Source organism: Salminus brasiliensis, chromosome 22 (genome assembly GCF_030463535.1).
Source record: "Salminus brasiliensis chromosome 22, fSalBra1.hap2, whole genome shotgun sequence".
NCBI classification, from domain to species: domain Eukaryota; kingdom Metazoa; phylum Chordata; class Actinopteri; order Characiformes; family Bryconidae; genus Salminus; species Salminus brasiliensis.
This window is the reverse complement of record NC_132899.1, coordinates 33,555,330-33,571,493: the sequence shown is the minus strand read 5'-3', so window position 1 is coordinate 33,571,493 and position 16,164 is coordinate 33,555,330. Positions and strand designations below refer to the sequence as shown.

The following is a 16,164-nucleotide window of genomic DNA, read 5'->3' as shown; positions in this document are numbered from 1 at the left end:
AGCTTCAAGTCCGGCTCGGCTCGACCCGCCATCCTTTAAGATCCACGGGAGACGAGTGTCCAGACTTTTTTCTGTCCTGCACCGAAGTGGTGGAACGAACTTCCCCTGGGTGTCTGAACAGCTCACAAACCCAGACTGAAGGCCCTCCTCTTCTGAGAGTACTTGGTGTGCAGAGTGTAGAGTGTGTAGAGTATTGTGTCTCCAGACTGACTTCTGTATTTAGTAGAGTCTAAGATTAGATGAATCTTTTGGATCCTAGTTTTTACAAACTAGCTAAGGGTCTTTTCTGTCTCAATCACACTGATTAAGAAAGCAAAAATACATTAAGAAATGTAGATCTAAAGAAGATCAATAGGTCTAATTTGTAATAGAAAAAAAAATCCATATTCCTTGAGATGCTTTTATTGGAATGGTTTTACACTGTATGAAGCCAGCAACTCCTGAACTCTATCAACTCTATCATTCATTCCAAAATACACTCAGAATAATGACACTAATGGCCATTTAAATATGCCACTTAAGACATACAGCTACTGTTTCTGCCCTGTGTTTTTGTTTGTCTGAAATAAGTGCATCCTCCTGTCTGCAAAATTATTCAGTTGCTTAAAATACAACATGTATCAAAATAACCTGGCAAAGCGCTATGGCCATTGACATTCTTGTGCTAGCACAATAAGCCAGTCTAACGTCACTTTATCATTACAAAAGGTTAACTCCTCAGGCAGCGAGAAAACTACCATCAACTTACTTCGATAAGAATGAAAACATTTACAGGTCAGTTGCCATCATCACAGATCCAAACACACGGGGAACAAACATTCATTCCATGTCATACCAGCATGCCGTTTCTTGTGAAAGCACGTTTAAGGACTATATTCATCAGATAAAAAGCCCATTCACTGTTCAGACACACTCAAATCCAAGACCGTCCATTGGTCTGTAATGTCTTTGTTGTCATCATAGTTTCATCTAACACTGTCAATTTCCACTCCTGCTAAGTGCTCCTGTGATACATGCATAGGCTCAGGGTAGGGATTGGGCTTTTGGTAAATGGCGTCATGCCTTTCCATCTCACCGGATTCGAACAGCTCCAAGTCATCTGGGGTAACAACAGAGCCTAATCTGATGGTGGACTTCTGTGCAGGTAAGGTCGAGACAGGCATCGGAACAAAGCCATGATACAGCACAAGTGGGGGTGCCTTCACAACTTCCATTGACTGTGCTTGTGGAACGGAGGCTTCCGGAGACTGTACTGGGAGTTGGACGTAACTTCCCGTCTCTGGATCGAAGAAAGTCTTTGTCTTGACCTGCACTGGCATGTCCACAACAAAATACTGTCCAGAATCGGGATCCTGCAGAAGCTTCCTTTGGGTCATTGGGAAAGACTGTGTAACAATGTTGGAAGCATAAGTTCGTTCAACGCTGTTCTGGCGCAAAGGCGGCCTCTTTACGAGTTCAGGTTTTTCGGTCAAAAATCTGTCCAAACTCTGAGCCCTACGGTCAAGCTTCTCAGGTAGGTATCTTCCACTGGTACGACCAGTTCTTTCGGAATGGGTTTCTCCATTCCTGGCTTCCAGCTGATCTTCTTTTTCAATGTGCCTTTGATTTCTGGAGAAGTTCTTTGGCTCAGCTTGGGTACTGTTTTGATTTGCATGGCTGTCTAGCCGTGGTGTCTCTTCGTAGTGGCTCTCTTGATTACTGTACTCCCTGGCATGTCTTTCCCTCCTGTGAGTCTTCAGCAAAAGTGTGTCCTTGTCGTTTTCTCGAGGGCTTTGCTTGGTACAACCTAGGTCTATGCTGTGTGCCCGGTGTTCTGATCTGCCACTGTGCACTTTGTCGCTACTGTGGTGCCTCCTCTCAGGTTTGTGACTGGTATTTTTCTCACTGCTCCGGCCTTTGCGCTCCGACTTGCTTTTAGAGTCTGCCTTTTGGATTCTCCTCGTGGTCAGCTTCATGGCACGCCGCAGGGCTTTCTCTGTTTTCGGAGGGACAGCAGGAGGCTTGCTCTGGGACTGACTCTCGAGGCCACTGCAGGCAGATCCAGATCTCTCGCTAGGTGCTCTAGACTCCTCTGCATCTTCTGTAGGCAGGGGAATGAATGTAGTCTCTTCCACAGTATCTCCTGCACTCGTTCCACAACTCTCTATTCCTTCAGAAACCGAGCTCACAGCAGATCGCATCTCCTCCTCTTCCGGCACTGTCAGGCAATCCAGCTGCCCTTTCCTGTCCCTGCTTGTGGTGAACTGAAAACCCAACGGAGATAGGAGATGCATTGATGACTGGTCAGACTGGGGGCTTCTGGCAGGTGTCAAAGGTGGAGTAGGAGAAAGTATAGTTGGACTCTGCACTTCTACACAGTACTTGAAATGGTCCTCCTCGCCCCGTTCAGATCCACTCCAGCTTTCCCTAGGAGACCACAATTGGGTGATTTCTGGTACAGTTTTATGTAGGACAGGTCTTACGGTTTTGGTAATAGGAGATGCCCTGAATGTATTGTCTTTTACTTTGAATAAAGCAGGTTTTCCCATGGTGGGAGTAGATGCACTGGACCGACTGGTCGGTGTTAGATTTCTAGCTGTTTCCATCAAACAGCGCACCCACCCTCCCTTGTCCACATCACTTGGAGGAGAACCTAACCTCTCAGAAAGACCTGGCCCACTTGTTTTCTCCAAGGTCTCATCGCATGTTCTTGTTGGACTTGTCAGATCACCTTCACCTTCGTCTAGTTTGTGGGAAAGGGAAGATTCGTTTGATGGATTGGAAAGTAGGTTGCCTTGCTCGACTTGTTTAAGGGTTACCGGTGATGAAAACTCGGGTTGGTTAAGAATGTCGTAAACTGTGACGCTTTCGACTGGACCGTTGTCTGCTGTTAAGGATTCTGAGGTTTCTGGTGTCTTTGCAGTGGTTTCCTTCAAAGATGCACAGCTGGGGTTGGCCTGCTCTGCATGGGACTTTTCAAAAATGTCACGCCAAATCTCTTTGACAGGATTTGTACCACAATCTTTGGACCTATTTTGATTGTCCAGAACCTCCAAAGCTTCCGAAGCACAAGTACTCTCCCTTATGACTCTTTTCTCATCGTTCCTTCGATTTACACTTACACTTTTAATCAATTGAGTGTCCTGAGCATCATTGTCCTTTCTAGCTGACTCTTCCACTTGCCTCTTTGGTAGTTTTGAATATCTGTCAGGTTCCTTGCCTGAATTCATGGCAGTTCCTTCTGGATTATGGTTTCTTGATGCAGTTTCAATTGCAGGGGTGCTCTCCGAGACCTTCTGTAGAGTATCTTTTGGTTTTATTTTGTCTTTTTTAGGACTGTCCTTGATACCTTCTCCTTGAGCCAAAAACTCATGGACACTTTTGTTTTTCAGTCCTTGTTCTTTGTTAAATTTCTCCTTCAGGGCTGACACATGTCCCCTTACCGGTCCTCTATCCTGTGACCTCCCTTTCATGACTTCGCTGCTTACCGATTGCTCATGTTTACCTGATTTATTCGATCCATCTTCCTTTCTTTCGATTTCATACACTGATCTCTGGTCACTTTGAGAACTTGCTCTCCCTCTTCTTGGAGGAACCTCTGGTTTAAAAGCGCTGCCCTTCTTCTCAAGAGCAGAGTCTTCTTCACCTTGCCTAGTGAGCCTACTCTCAATATTAGAAACCCTTGAACTCTCTTTCGTGAGACTTATATTTGTAGGTGCAGGCTCTCTTTCTTTACGCCCAGTTACTTTATCCAGGGCTTTGACATTATCAGTCTCAAGCTGTTGTCCATGTTTGCCAGATCTGTCCCTCTCTCTATATTTCATCTGCCCAGCAGCACGCTGGCCATGCTCAGCAGCACCTTCCTGCTTACAAGGCCTGGCTAAATTTACCTCGGCCACATGACTTTCTCCATGTTTGGTGTCCCTTTCTGACATACTTTGAACGATTCGGCTGCTGGATTTAAGATCAGAAAAGCCCTTCCGGCCTCCTCTCCTGTCTTTTGTAGCAGCTTCTAACGTGTCCTTCTGACTCGATTGACTCTGGTTCGCCTGCTTGTAGTCGTCTTGTTGTTGCGTTACTAAATCTTGGTCATCTGCAAGGTTCTGACTTTGCTTTTTTCTCTGATTTCGCTCGGCAATCACTTCCTCCAAAGCTGCTTTCGCTAGCTCGTATTTATCCATGGCTTGGTTCTCCTTCTTCAGAGCTACAGCTGCCTTGGTGTGCACTTGTTCCTTTGCAGCAAACAGTGCTATTTTGGCAGATGTGTTCCCCTTCATTGAAAAACCATCACCTTTGCTAACACCCAACACATTCTTGGAGGGGACAAAATTGTCCTTTATGTTGGAGGCAGCGTTTTCAACACTTTCACGAATAGGCGCATCTTCCATTTTTCCATCAACTACCTCTTTAACTTTTTGCAGACCTACATTCGGTTTACCTTTCCTCTCTTCCCTGACATTTGCACTTTCTGAAATCCTTGAAAGCTCATCGCCACTGTTACCCTTTTCCACCTCAGTTCTGCCTTGTGCAGAAGCTACCTCTTCTCCACCATGTCCACACTCCTCATCATCTACACTCACGTATCTTTGACTTTTGATATAGTTGTTCTGTCTCGCGGAAAATAGATGCTTAGGCTTTGCTTCCATCCGTCCTTTGTCCTTCACAGGTCTTTGCTCTGCCGTCCCCGTTTCTCCCAGGTTGTCTAGATTCCTGCTACCTGAAAGGGTCGGTGCATCTGATTTTGTACTGTGCTTCTTTAGAAATGCAAGAGGATACTTTTCCTTTAGAGTAACAGCATCAGCACTCTCAGTCTGTACATTTCCTGCTGTTCTTTTAGTCGTATCAACGTTCATAAGAGTGCCATCACTGTTCGGGTGGTCAGTAGGCTTGTTCAGATTTAGTGCTGGCGTAGGTTTTCTTTGCAGGTCTTTACCTTGCATCTCAGGATGACCTGTGTTCTGTCCGTGTTTAGTGCCTGGATGAGAACCAGGGACACTCAGTGTTGGTTGCATGGTTTTAGTGTCTGACTCACCCGGACTAGCTTTCCGGTACAGGTTTAAAGATGGGTATGTGGCTTTGTTAACAACAGGGCTCTTGTTTGATTTCAAAGGCTGCAGGAGACTCAGTGCCAAGAAGTCATCTGGCAACCCCCCATTTATATGTCCACTGGGGGTATACTTTTGTTGGCCTGCGGCCTCTGGAGGAAGACTTGCCGGAGCTTTCTGATGAACAGCTGATGTGATTTCAGCATCAGGAATCTCTGCAACCTCCTGACCATCCTTGGTAAGAACCTGTTCAATCAGAGGAGACAGTTTATTTTGGTCTGCCGGCTCTAAACCTTTGAACTTTGGTGGGCTGTACATTGTCTTGACCCGTTTTCTGTTGTCCTTGAGGTTGAAAAGCAGACTTGATGCGATGGACTTGTAGCCTTCCCGTTTGATCTCAGGTGATGGGCGCTTCTCTCTTTCAGGAAGCAGTGGTAAATCAAGGGTTGACGGCGAGAGAACAGCTTGTAGCACCTCTGAGCTTCCTGTTCCCTGCCTGGAGGGGATGACCGGAGTTAGCAGCTGCAAAATGTTAAATGGAGTTGAACTTGTGGAGCCTTGTTCTTCCATTGTCCTAACCTCCTTTTTGATTGGTAGTGCATCCTCATCTACAGCCTTTGTCTTTTCGCAGGAGAGCGAACTCATAAGGGACTGGCCGACAGGAGGGACCACACTTTTTGCTCTGCTTCTGTTTTTCCTCCAGGGGGCAGAGTGGTCCCCTTCGGACTGACACCTCTGCTCAGACCCAGAGGATGCCAGCACAATCTGAGACTTAGTGTGAGTTTCAGACTCAGAGTGTTTTTCTGGTTTTAAAGGTATGCTTGTTACAGCATTCGCTGTGTGCTGGGTTATCTCTGCTTCTGGTTTATCCTCAAGAGCTGGAACTGAGGTGTTTTGGCGTTCCACCTCCTTGTTTGACCCCGGAACATGTAAGCTGTGTGACATGGTTAGTTTTTTGTATAGCGGGGAATCATACCATTCAGGTGGGCCATTGCTTTGGAAAATTTCTATGTTCTCCAATCCGAAAGGAAACTTATTCAAGTCCCTCCAGGACTGGAATGGGCTGAGTTCACTGTGCAGGAAGAAGTTTCTGGAATTTAATTTTCTCAGCTTGCTGGATTTACTGTGTTTACTTTTGCTTGACTTCCCTGACTGACTAGACGTGTCCTTGCTTGACTTATTGCTTTTCTCTGACGATTTAAGATGATTCTTGACCTGGAAACCGTGTTTATCTGCAATACTGTTCTGATAATCTGAGGAGAATTCCGATAGTTCTCGTTGGATGCTAAGCAGTGCTGATTTATCCCATGAGTCCCCATTGAGCATCTTGGTGGTATCTCCATTTTTTTTGGCTGCAAATGCTGTGAAGAGTGATGAGTTTTTGTTAATGTGCCATGGCATGTCATTCACACCATTGAGGGGATGGGTTTCATGCTTCTTGACAGTGAAGGAACAGCTCTCTTGAGTCTTTTTAGGGACTTCTTCTGCTAGTGGCTTGTAGCAGCTTACTAGCGGTGGTGAGAATTCTGAGTCGTTGTAGATCGCCTCGTCGCCGATGCACAGGCTCTTGAAGGCACGGTCGGTGAGGCTCATGACTTCTCGATCCGTCTCGTCCATAAAGCTGTCCAGGTAGCAGAGGTGCTGCATGCTTGCCTTGTGGCCCGCATGGCGTTTCTCTATACAGTTCATGGTGAAAGTGTAGTCCTCGTTCCTTGTTCTTCAGGCGGAAGTGGGGGACATCTCAGGTTGCCATGAGAAGAACTTTACAGCTACTATGATTTTCCTATAAAAACAAGAACAGACATGAACATACATTACATAAATTCCCTCAGGCAAGCATGCTGATGTTCTGACCTTCTTTTGAGGTATGTGGCTAGCCAGCCATCCTGTGGATAAGTACAGTGAAGTGAAATATGCCATGCCAAACACAGGCTATTTTTAGAGGAGGGCGGATGCCTTTCTGCCTTCCCAACACACAAGCCATGTGCACCACAAGGATGACTACGAGGATGAAGATAGGCAACTTTACCAAAATAGCTCAACGTTTACATGGTGAAGAGAACCTCCCCAAAAGTCTTTTGAATGCTTTGCTAAATTTTTGTGCTGCTATTTTTGACACTAGGTGTCAGTGTTGGAGAATATTTTGTGCATTTTAGGAATTTGCCAATGAATCTTCTCTAAATATCTATGCTCACACAAACATGCAAACCTATACTTAACTTTATTAATCCACACTTATCTTAAAGCCTCTCATACAATAAGAAATGATACAGCTACCAGCTATTCACAGTGCAGGTTGATCTGGATTTAAGGTAGTATTTTGTACCTTATGTAACTTGACAAAGCTCCAGTGCTGACCAAGGGCAAAACCCCAGAGAAATTTATGAACCATGAACCACAAAGCAAGTGGCCAAGATGATTTGGACGCCACCTCTTTTTTCCAGTGCTCATAATTTCATATCAACTTGCCGTCTGGATGATTTCCCTACATCTGTTATTTACATGTAACCAAGAACTACAGTAGGGTGACAAGCCCTTAATAACCTCACGGCTAAGTTTTGAAAATCAGAGTAATTTCACTATTAAATGAAAAATAAAAATGTTGACTAGCATTCAATATCTGCTTAAATACGTCAAATATTCTGAAGAAAAAAGGAATTACTCTTCAGGAAATCCAAAAATATTAGACATTTTCAAGAGGTAACTGCTATCAACCAGTGCTAGTTCACACATTCTTCATCTAGTGGCCTAGTGGATCTGTTTCTTGGACTTTGACTTAACCTGTGAGATTTTCAGTTATAAGGAGCTGCCCTAGTGTCATTAAATTCATTGAAGGCCCCAGAAAAAATAATTCATGCAAAACCACTGAATAAATATCCGCTGTCAATCATAAGAAAGCTAACAATGCCTGACTTACCTTTTCCATCTCGATCGACCTTCCATATTCCATCCATTAACAAATCCATTGAGGCTTTCCAGAGGTGACCACACAGAAATCCTTGCAGTAGAAGTCCCCCTCCCGCCCCCCGAAGAAGATACTGTCTTCAGTTAGCACTGATTAGCAAATACTACAGGACGTCTCCTCATATGGACGTGGCAGAGCGAAGGGCAGGTGTAGAAATCCATGTGCAAGGGCAAGAAAGTACAAGAGAGTGGACAAAACGCAGCAGTCGGTGAGCCCAAACACCAGTAGTATCTTGGGTAGGGGCTAGTGAGCGCACATATCGGCACAGCCAGCTGGTGTCCGGTGGCAGGCAGATGAAATGGAAACGGTCATTCGCTATTTTGGTTTTGGGCGCATAAGCGCTATAACTGTCCACTTATTGCCTCCCGGCCTTCCCCTAAAGAGACGACGACACCGGCTAGTCACACTCAGAATCAGAGCTGATTGCCTGCTCTCCCTGCCGGGCGCTCAGGCTGTTTTGGTGTAGGTGGCTGGGCAAGTGACTCATTTGTCTCTTGCAAACAGGCGAGTCAAATATAGCCCCTTGCATCACCCCAACAAGTGGCACACAACTTGAAGTGAGGAATGAGAAGCAGATGGAACCCAACTACCATGAGAGGCTAGGCCTGGTTCTGGCTTGCACTAGCCATGCTCACTGACTCTACATGCTTGTAATTGGTGCTTTTCGAGTTTCTAAGGGGCGAATAAGCTCCTCCTCCGTTCATCTTACTCAATTTTACTTTGTTAGAATTTCTATCCGATTCACGGTTCCTTTCAACAGGACGACTGATTCCAGGCCTCCAAGGCCGTCGACTGTGCCCCGCTTCCACCTTTACTGTACCGTGCCATGTTATTTCTGCTGCTCTATTTCAAGCATCATGGATTTCTTACAGTAGTGGCCTGCTTATCTTTCTCTCATATGTCAGCGAATCTATCGCATGGCACAGCCTAGATACTTGACATGTGTTTAGAAAGGTCGTTTGCTGATCCAGCAAGTGCAAGTGGGGTCAATGTGGGTCCACAAGAACCTTAAGGGTCCTTTAAACAAGCAGTACTACAGATGAGATGGTTCAGCGAGACACAAAGCAAGAGCAAAACAGCTGGAGCTGAAACCCTTGACAGGCTGTCAGTGAAGGGCAGCGAGGAGATTGAAATAACGGAGCTGGTCATATAAAAGCTATTCCTGCACTTATCTCCCCATATCCTCCACTGGGGAAAGTCCCTTCTATAACATGTGTGGAAATGACGCTCCCTTAGGGGCCTAGTCGGCAGTGAGAATATGGGACAGTGCTGGAGCGCTTTAACCGTCTGCTAGCGCGCCCACCTCCCCGTCAGGAAAGTCAGAGGGGGGGAGTGGGCAAATGGCTTTCTACCCTTAGCAACCGAGGCTGACTGCTTCCAAAAGGCTCTTGTGTCAAGTCCCCACAGCGTCTTCTTGCATGCAGACAGGCAGGCAGGCAAGGCTATAATAGGACAACTGGAGCACCGCAGCATTCCTCCACCACCACCACCCCCAACCCAGGAGATCCGGGTGGTAGCGGAGATGTGCATGGTGCATTTGAGATGATGGACGTCCACACATGGTCCGGCAGCGGAGGAGAAGAGGCATGCCATCGTCCACAGCTGCTGGACACTGGACTGTAACTGATTGCCTGCGGTGGCGGGCAAGCGCATACTGGCATGGGTGGCCCATTGGCCAGAGCAGGGACCAAGAGCTCCTGGGTTCCTGGTGGCCAGGCCAAAACGTGGATGAACTCAGTAGCTACTGAGTAGAATAAGGACCCTGAGAGGGACATTTTTGTCCCCTTAGTAGTCACCTAAAATATCTGTTTGTCCATTGTGGTGTGAGGCTTTTCCACAGCTTTGTGCAGCTGTTGTTTGTTTTGGCTGGTAGGGGTTCCTCCCTTCGCCCCCCTCTTGAGGACGCTAAATGTTGCTAAATTGGGTTAAGCTTGGGAGCTGGACTTGGCAAGTCTAAAATTTTCCGCTGGTCCCCCTGATGAGGTCCTCTATTTTGTGGTCAGTGTGTTTTGGGTCATTGTTTTGCTCCAGAATGGATAGACATTTCCCCAAACTGTACTTATTCTCTCCCTCCCCCATGACATGCAATGCCCCCAACACTTGTGAAGCCCCCTCTGACATGTGCAGACCCAGCCACACCTCTTTTTCGAACTGCCGCCAACCAGGCAACCAACAGATGCGCCTGGAGGAAAGTGCCATATACCTGGCTCTGATGCACCGGCTAGCAGACACCAGTGACAGCCAGTGCTGCACTAGAGTGATGTGGGGGGATAGCACCATCTACCCACCCTAAAGAGAGCAAGGCCAATTGCGCTAGCAGCATGATTGGGATTCGAAACGATCCTCTGATTGCAGTGACAGAGCCTTAGGCCGCTGGACCACTGCAAAGTCTTGAGTTCATTCTACTGCTGCTTCAATGAGGAGTTCATATCATCAGTAGAAATTGGTGTGCACTACCTCCACCATGCTTAACAGATGAGCTTGTGTGATCTGAGCTTCTTGGATCATTAGGAGATGCTCTCTCTCTCTCTCTCTCTCTCTTCATCACCACATATTTCTGCTCTCAGGACAGTGGACCATCTACACATGGCTAACTGTGCCCTCTTGGACGCTGGCAGCTGATAGCAAAGCGGCATGGCCTGGGGGGTTGCAAGTTCAAATCCCCGCCATAAGTGGCGGCACATTAGACTGCTGAGCCACTCAGAGCCTTGTGCGTACCCTTAAAAGATTACCAACAACAGGGGCAGATTCTACAAGCATGAAAGCAGCAATATATGGCCAAAGGTTTGTGGACAGCTTATCAAAACAAGGGTATTAGCAGGTAGTCCCCTCTTCACTGCAGCAGTTGAAGCTTCTACTCTTCTGGGAATGTTTTGTTTTTGTACTAGATGTTGGAACATTGCTACAAGAAGGATTTGATTGCAATTAGCCCTGAGAATGAGAGCATTAGTGAGGTCAGGCCGGTCACTGATGTTGGATGATAAGTTTTGCCATCCAACTCATTAGGAAAGTATCGGATGGAGCTCAATGCTCATGCTGCTACTAGGTCACTATGGTCTCAAATAAATCCTCTAGCCTAGAAAAAGTCACAGACACAGAATGAAAATATCCAGTTATGTTGTAAATGGCACGAGGTCTTCCTCTTGCCTCGACAGGCAGACAGATTAATCATAGCCATCTGCAGCATAAACTGCAACAAGAGCTCCAAATATGAGCCCCTGTCTTCAGTAGACGTAAACAAACCACCTTGTGACTCAGTTATTCTATCGATGCTCCGGCAGCCAGTCCCGATTGACCAATATCTGCTTTTAGGACGGCCGTGCTTGTTGCTCGTGCCTGAGCGGTCCCTTGGGTGTCTTGAGAATAAGATGGCAGCTGGCCAGAACCACAGGCCTCGCGCTACGTTCAACTCTCTACGGTCTTGCTAATTAGCTGCTGAGTTGAATCGGGTGCGTTCAATGAGGTAGAATGCTGAAGTCTGCAGTGCCGTGGCCCGGAAGGGACCCGATTTGACACCCCTGCCCTAGACGCCGGGACATGTGGCCCAGGACTGGCAACACCCCAAAGTAATTCTAGGAACTCGAGTGCAACTGGCAAGGCCACGGGCAATATGTTTATGTAATACTGACACGGGATACTGAATGACACGAGATCGCTGCTGGACAAACAACACTTTTAGGTACTCTGATACATTCATTAAACATGTGACTGACAGGATTTACAATGTAACCTGTTCCCTGCATTTAAGTTCAGAAAATGACACAGACATGCAGTTGTAGACTCAATCGGGCTACAGATAATGTCTGGTTTTGACATTATTTATCAACACCACGTGTCCTGACCGCTTCAGTCAATGGTAACAGCCCACAAATATCCTAGACATGTGTTAATGCCACTTTGCCTGTCTTTATCAGTCCTCCCTTCAGTAGCCTAGGCTATTTTGGATCCTGCAAGGGTGTAGCCACTGGCATCAGTGGCGCTATAGGCTTTGTGGAGCTGCCAAGGCATGACAGGCAGCTGGGATGCTAACGCTGTAGCATTGTCTGAACCTTGTCCTTTACAATTAACGAGGGCTGTAGACTCTTAGCAGCTAAGTAATTCAAATTAGTTGCTAATGTTAATCATTTTAATATCAATTCCAGAACATTAATCTGAGAAAAGCTTTTAAATACAAGCTACAGTTGGGATATGTGTGTAAGGGAATGGCATTGGGGCACTGCTATGAACACAAGCTGCTGGAGAATTCTGTGGGAATTCTCCAATTGTTTAATGAGAGATTTGGGATATTTGCTGGGTCATGAATTCTTCAGAGATTCGGTTTCTATTAGAACATGTGCAGTCGAGCAGTCCACTGTCCATCTGCAGTTGGATTCTTACAAAGCTCCTGCTAATAGCAGTGCTGCTAATACTTTAATAGCTACTGCTGCTGCAAAGTCGGGTCCAGACATGCTCTGGAGCAAACTTCCCATTGCAACATCCCATCTGGAAATTACCACCCAACCCAACCAATGAGTGCACCACTCACCTTTTGTCAGAAAACATAAAATCAGATTCAATCAAGTCCTCACAACAATGCTCCTCTTCCAAGATCTTGTAGAAAACCTTCTTCACTGGACAGTAGAGACAGTTACACCAGGATCAACTCTTTTTATTGCCCTTGATTTCAGAAGAAACAATGAATGATCAGATGTCCCAATACTTTTGTCCATATAGTGCATGCAGTATGCACTAACTAAACAGACTGAGGGCGAACTCCAGTATTTCCAATATTTCCGCCAATGTGAATGACACAGCAGCCCTTAACATGACGACCACCCAAGAAGCTAGCACAGGGAATGCAGTGCTTGAGCCCTAGAGGCCTAGGGAGGGGGTCAGCAAGGGAGGGCAAAGGTCATGCAAGTGGCTTCTTCTTATAGTAGTAGAGGTCAAGGTCTGGCTGCCATTTCCCGACACCAAAATAACCAAAACCTCGCAGGCCTGCCATGTAACTGATCAAAAAACCCAACAGGAAGGAGATAAAGTTCCTTCCATCTCAGCTGAGTTGTCAGTTAAATGCGGCTAAATAGGTGCGACGTAGCTTTGACCTCATTTTCATGGGCTTCGTGAAAAGGGCGTGGCTTACACTTCCTACACTGGTTAGAATGGGGGGTCTTGCTCTGTCTGGCTGGTTGATCAAGTCATTGTCCGTGGTGTTCAACTATAAACCAGAACAACCAGGCAGGCCTAGTTTTGCCGGGCTGCCACTGGCTGCATAGAATGGTCAATGGCGTTCCAACCGTGGGGAGTTTGGGACCAAACTATCTGCTCTAACCTGTATTCTGTTTCCTGTAGCAAGGACTCAAACCTCACCCTCAGCGCCTTAAGATGTAGACCCCATATTTACTAGTGTTTAAATGTGAAGCGTCCAGGACCTCGCAAACATGGCTTGTGACTAGCGTTGCGGTAGCAATGCTGGTGAGGTCAGTGGCTGGTGCAGTAGCAATGCTAACACCACAATAGTGATGTCACCACCGCAGGCGGCCAATGCAGATGCTGGGAGAGGCCGGCGGTCAGTGCAGGAGGGCGATGCAATGCAAACAATGCAATAGTGCGGTAGTGATGTTGGGCGAGGCCGGCACTCGCCACACTACCACTTTCCCTTACAGTGATATTTAAAGTGTGGACTTTCTGGTGTCAGCGTCTTCACTACCTGGGCTCTGCCTTGTCCAGCTCTTCCTGCCCATGGTCCGCTGACCCATAGCTGATGACACCTTGGGAAGAGCCATATTGTGCAAGCAGAGAATCCACACATCCCACATCGCTGAAAGGCATGTGAAGGCAGAAGCCCGTGTCGAGTGTCCCGCCTGAACAGTCTTGTGTTTCAAAACAAATGGGGCAACACAGGCTGGCCCCACAGTGCTGCCCTACCCCTGAACCGATGCCATCAGATGCTGAAACTGATCTCCTCAACAGCCTTCCAGTGTTTACTCACAAGCAATGGTTCTATAAACACTAAATGGGCAAAAGTATTGGGGCACCTGCTCCTTCTGAAATCAAGGGTTTTAAAAAGAGCTGCTTTTGTTGGAGTAACTGTCTCTACTGTCCAGAGAAGAAGGGTTTTGACTAGATTTGGGAGGAGCACTAAGTGAGGTCCTGATGTTGGACACTGGATGGAACTCCTCCACCATCATTCCAGAGAGCACAGTTCTTCCATTACTTCACAGCGCAATGCTAATAACCATACTCTTGAATGTCTGTGGGGGGGCTTGAATAAAGGTAATGGTTCTATATAGAACCAAAGCAACCCCAAATGCAGCAAAAAAAACCAAACATATGTGGTTCTTTTAAAGAACCTTTTTTTCCCATGTAGTACCGACAAATTGGTTTTGGGCTTTATTTAGTTCTGAAAATGGTGCTATACAGGACCATAGGAGCCTTTAGATTCCATAAGACCTCTGACCACCTTGCCTGTCCTGTAAGTTGTGAGGTGGGACCTCCATGAGCATCCTCCCTGGGCACCCATGACCCTGTTGGTGTTGGGTCACTGGTTGTCCTTCCTTGGAGCACTTTTAGTAGATACCAGGAACTGATATGTTTTCGGAGATGTTCTGACCCACTCGTCTAGAACATCACAGTTTGGTTCTTCTCAAAGTGTCTCTGTGATTCTTACGCTCACCCAACACCTCTATCCCCTTCAAGAAGGTGCCCGATACATCCACCCCATGGACAGAAGCCACTGGAACCAGACCATCAGTGCTGCTGATCAGCTCCAGCTCTATTGGAGGGAACGCTACGGCAGTGTTTGCGTGGGTTGTGAGGAACGCTACATACAAACACACACACACACACACACACACACACACACAGTACTGATATCTCTCCATCTTATCTGGAAACCATTACAACAGGAAATGGCTTCATTTCTTGAAGACAGCCTGTTTCAGACAGGTGTCTGCTCAAAAGAACAAGAGACACAGCTGAACATGCCTCTCGCGCCTGACCAGAAACGGCGTCCCTGTGCCTTCCTATTCCTCTTCACTGTTGGTAAGTCATTCTTAGCTTTTCCTGGGTCTTCTCCGTCTCAGCAGAAACCATGCCTGACGTGCAGGAGCCGAGCTACTCAGTCTTAGTCTTTAGCTTTGGTCAACAGCTGTGCAATCAACCAGTCAGTAATTATTGATTATTAAATATATATATATATATATATATATATATTCATATTTGCTCAGATTAGACCAAAATATGTTGCAGCTTCATGAACCTCAATCTCAACAACACTCATTATGCAGCAGTGTTTGCATGTTCACCATTGAGCCATATCCATACAGGTGAAGCAAATAGCACAGGTGACCCGGTTCCAGTGGCTCCCATCAAGCGGCAAGGTAGCAGTCAGTGACTCAGACAAGTAAAAAATAGGCTAAGATACTTTGATGAGAACTGAACTGTGATCTGGGTCAGAACATTTTGGGAACGTCAGGCAGGTCTTGTTATGTGTGTGTTCCCGGTATGCAGTGGGAAGGACAACCCATGAAACGGTCCACAGGGTCTCATTGATGCTTATGGACCCCCCACCTCCAAGCTCTTGGGCCGAGCACCATCCATCACTCCAGAGAACACTCCAGAGTTCCTCCACTGCTCCACAGCTCAATGCTGCTATGGGGCTTTATACCCCTCTAGCCCACATCTGGCATTCGGCAGCATTAGTTTATCTGCTCCAGGTACTTCTTCTCTACAGGGACTGGATAGGATGTGTGAGTGTGTCTAAAGAAGGTGTTCTTTAGAAGGGATGTCCACAAACTTTTGGACATGTAGGGTTTAAATGGTTCTTTGTCAGGTTAGTCAAAGAACCCTACTGTTCTCATTGCTTTGTTTTTTGAGATTGCTTTTGCTAAGAACCTTGCAGAGCGATGTGTGGCGGAATGTTAAGTAGAATGACATATCAGCAATCTCATCTCACTTCCTCCCTTCGTGAAAGTTACACCACTTCCTGTTTCTGCACGCCGAGGTGTATTAAAGGCAACAGCAGTCTGGGTACTCAGACGCCGGAGAACCACTGAAGCATCCAAACAGTTCCTTGAGGTGTTAAGTTTCTACCTAGAACCATTATCATCACTAAAGAACCCTAAAAGAACCCTTATTCAAGGGCACACCTTCACTGACCCACGTGTTCCCACATTGCTGTATAAGCTCTGACCA

The 16,164-nt window shown here is 46.6% G+C and overlaps 1 protein-coding gene across 1 annotated transcript; it reads right to left on the bottom strand.

The window, feature by feature from the left end:
• Nucleotides 1-693: 693 nt before the first annotated feature.
• LOC140543627 (uncharacterized) lies at nt 694-6,671 on the bottom strand. Its single transcript, XM_072666729.1, has 2 exons — nt 3,870-6,671; nt 694-2,243 (listed from the first exon to the last, which is right to left on the bottom strand). The coding sequence occupies exons 1-2, from the start codon at nt 6,669-6,671 to the stop codon at nt 966-968; spliced, it is 4,080 nt and encodes a 1,359-aa protein (XP_072522830.1). The 3' UTR covers nt 694-965.
• Nucleotides 6,672-16,164: the final 9,493 nt, after the last annotated feature.